Consider the following 2,068-nt stretch of genomic DNA (forward strand, 5'->3'; position numbering starts at 1 on the left):
GAAAGCCATGAAGCCAGCCATCAAGCAACTACAACTATGGAAGAAAAGCTCACGGAAGGAGGGAAGGTGAAGGTAACAGTGGAGGGGAACTGTACCTCTAAAATGACCATGGAAGGGACTGTTTTAGATATTTCAGCACTTGTACGTTAAGTCTTTAGGGTTTGCCGATTGAACTGTAATGGATCTACTGATAGCATAAGTTGAAATGAGTGAACATTTTGGATGTATTTTCACTGTAATTGATGTAGTTTAACTGTGAAATGATAATGGGCAATGATTCAAGAAACGTGAATTCAGCTTAAACATAATGGGAAAGTTACACATAATTACAAAAGTGCGTAGAAAAACAACAAGAACTCAACAAAGGGACAAGTACAAATATAGGTGTTTCCAGATTATGTATTAGAGATACACTGTGTTGTCTTCATACATAGTTATGTTGTCGTGCATTTAACCATTGAGGAAAGGACATACCATGTTTAATAAGTAATAATTTAATAGAACCATAACACAATGCAGTGCTTCATGTTCTTGATACATAAGTACCCAGTCTATTAAAACATACTGGCTAATAGGAAATAAATAATTAGATATATAAACGACTAGTTAAATTGGGTTTCGGCAAAGTCTGACAGGAATGGGAAAATGGACTGAATGCCACTTGATGGGATTATTTGGTTTGATAGGACCTTATTCTCCATGAAACTGTACCATATGATCTTATTGTTCCAACTGAAAACTCCAATGTCTGATGGCAGTAGGTTGACGAAATTTGCATGGTGGAAACTATCATACAATATAAACCTCCTGGGTTCACTCCACTGGCAGTTCTTGTACTGCTGCAAAACCAATAGTTCAAATATTTTTTGAGTAAAGGTGTTGCCCACTGGCCACAAGGAAAACATAACAGCTACGGAGCCATCATAGAGAAATAATTTATAAGTTTCAAATGGACGTTCAGTCTCCAGTAGCCTAATCCTTGTCCATTGCTCCTGGCGAATGTTAAAAACCAATATTCCTACATGCCAAAGAGACCAATGCAGAATTCCATTTGCAATAACTCCGACCTTCGGGTTAATGTGTTCATGATTATTAACAGACAACTCCAGGTCGTCCAACCTTTTCCATCTGTCAACTTGGGAATCAAATAATTCAACATGACGATAGATACATAATCTCCTGTTGTTGTCTCGGGAAGGCCGGACAGAACTGTACCTCAGTATTGAAATCCTAACTATTTTGAATCGCAAAGGTTCCACAGAATTCACCACCATGCCCACACATTCAGTGTAGAATTTGTTCCTAGGATTATTTAGGCAATAAACGTTTCTAGTCATTGGTTTGCATATGTAAAACTGTTGGTATCTTTTGTAAGGTGTGTTCAAGAGAACAATACCTTCCATTGACGAGGCAATGACCAATGTACCATATGGTCTGGAGTCCAAACTTGGAAATGGAATTGGTGGGTTGTTTGCAATGCTTGAAGCAAAAGTTATCGTCGTTTCCCTTTTGTCTGCCGTATTTATGACGTAACCAAGAAAAGATCCCGTCATCAACGCGTGCTCCTTGGTGAAGGAACTTGAACTTGTAAAGAATGCCCATTTTCGGGATAATAATTTGGCTTTTTTTAGAAAAGGAAGTAGAGCACGTTTGACAATTTGTTCACAAATTTCTGTTGGCATGTCCTTGTTGGTGTTATTGGTTTGGATGCTGTTGTTGTTGTTCTTTCCATGTGAAGTAGAGCTGCCCATTGTTGTTCTTTCGAGTGGGTTTAATTTCAAGTGTGGAGTTTTCTGGTTTAATATTTGGACCTCTAATATTCTCTCAATGCCTAGAAGTTTTCTGCATTTAATATTTAACTCAACCCTTTTTTACCAGAGTATGGCATACATACCGTCTTATAGTAAACTTATCGTGTCCTATCCATTCCCGTGGCGTGTTCAGGAAGCTCTCATTTGATATTTGAATCTACGGTTGAATCTAACCACCTACTTAACACTAAAACCGATGCTTCTCAAATAATGGTGCGGCAAAACACCAAATATCACGGAAATTTTGATCTAATGAT

At 37.9% G+C, this 2,068-nt stretch overlaps 1 protein-coding gene across 1 annotated transcript; it reads right to left on the bottom strand.

Annotated features, from left to right (window-relative positions):
• Nucleotides 1-602: 602 nt before the first annotated feature.
• LOC147509716 (uncharacterized) lies at nt 603-1,751 on the bottom strand. Its single transcript, XM_086597897.1, has one exon. The coding sequence runs from the start codon at nt 1,749-1,751 to the stop codon at nt 603-605; it is 1,149 nt and encodes a 382-aa protein (XP_086454023.1).
• Nucleotides 1,752-2,068: the final 317 nt, after the last annotated feature.

Source organism: Coptis chinensis, chromosome 3 (genome assembly GCF_015680905.1).
Source record: "Coptis chinensis isolate HL-2020 chromosome 3, ASM1568090v1, whole genome shotgun sequence".
NCBI lineage: Eukaryota > Viridiplantae > Streptophyta > Magnoliopsida > Ranunculales > Ranunculaceae > Coptis > Coptis chinensis.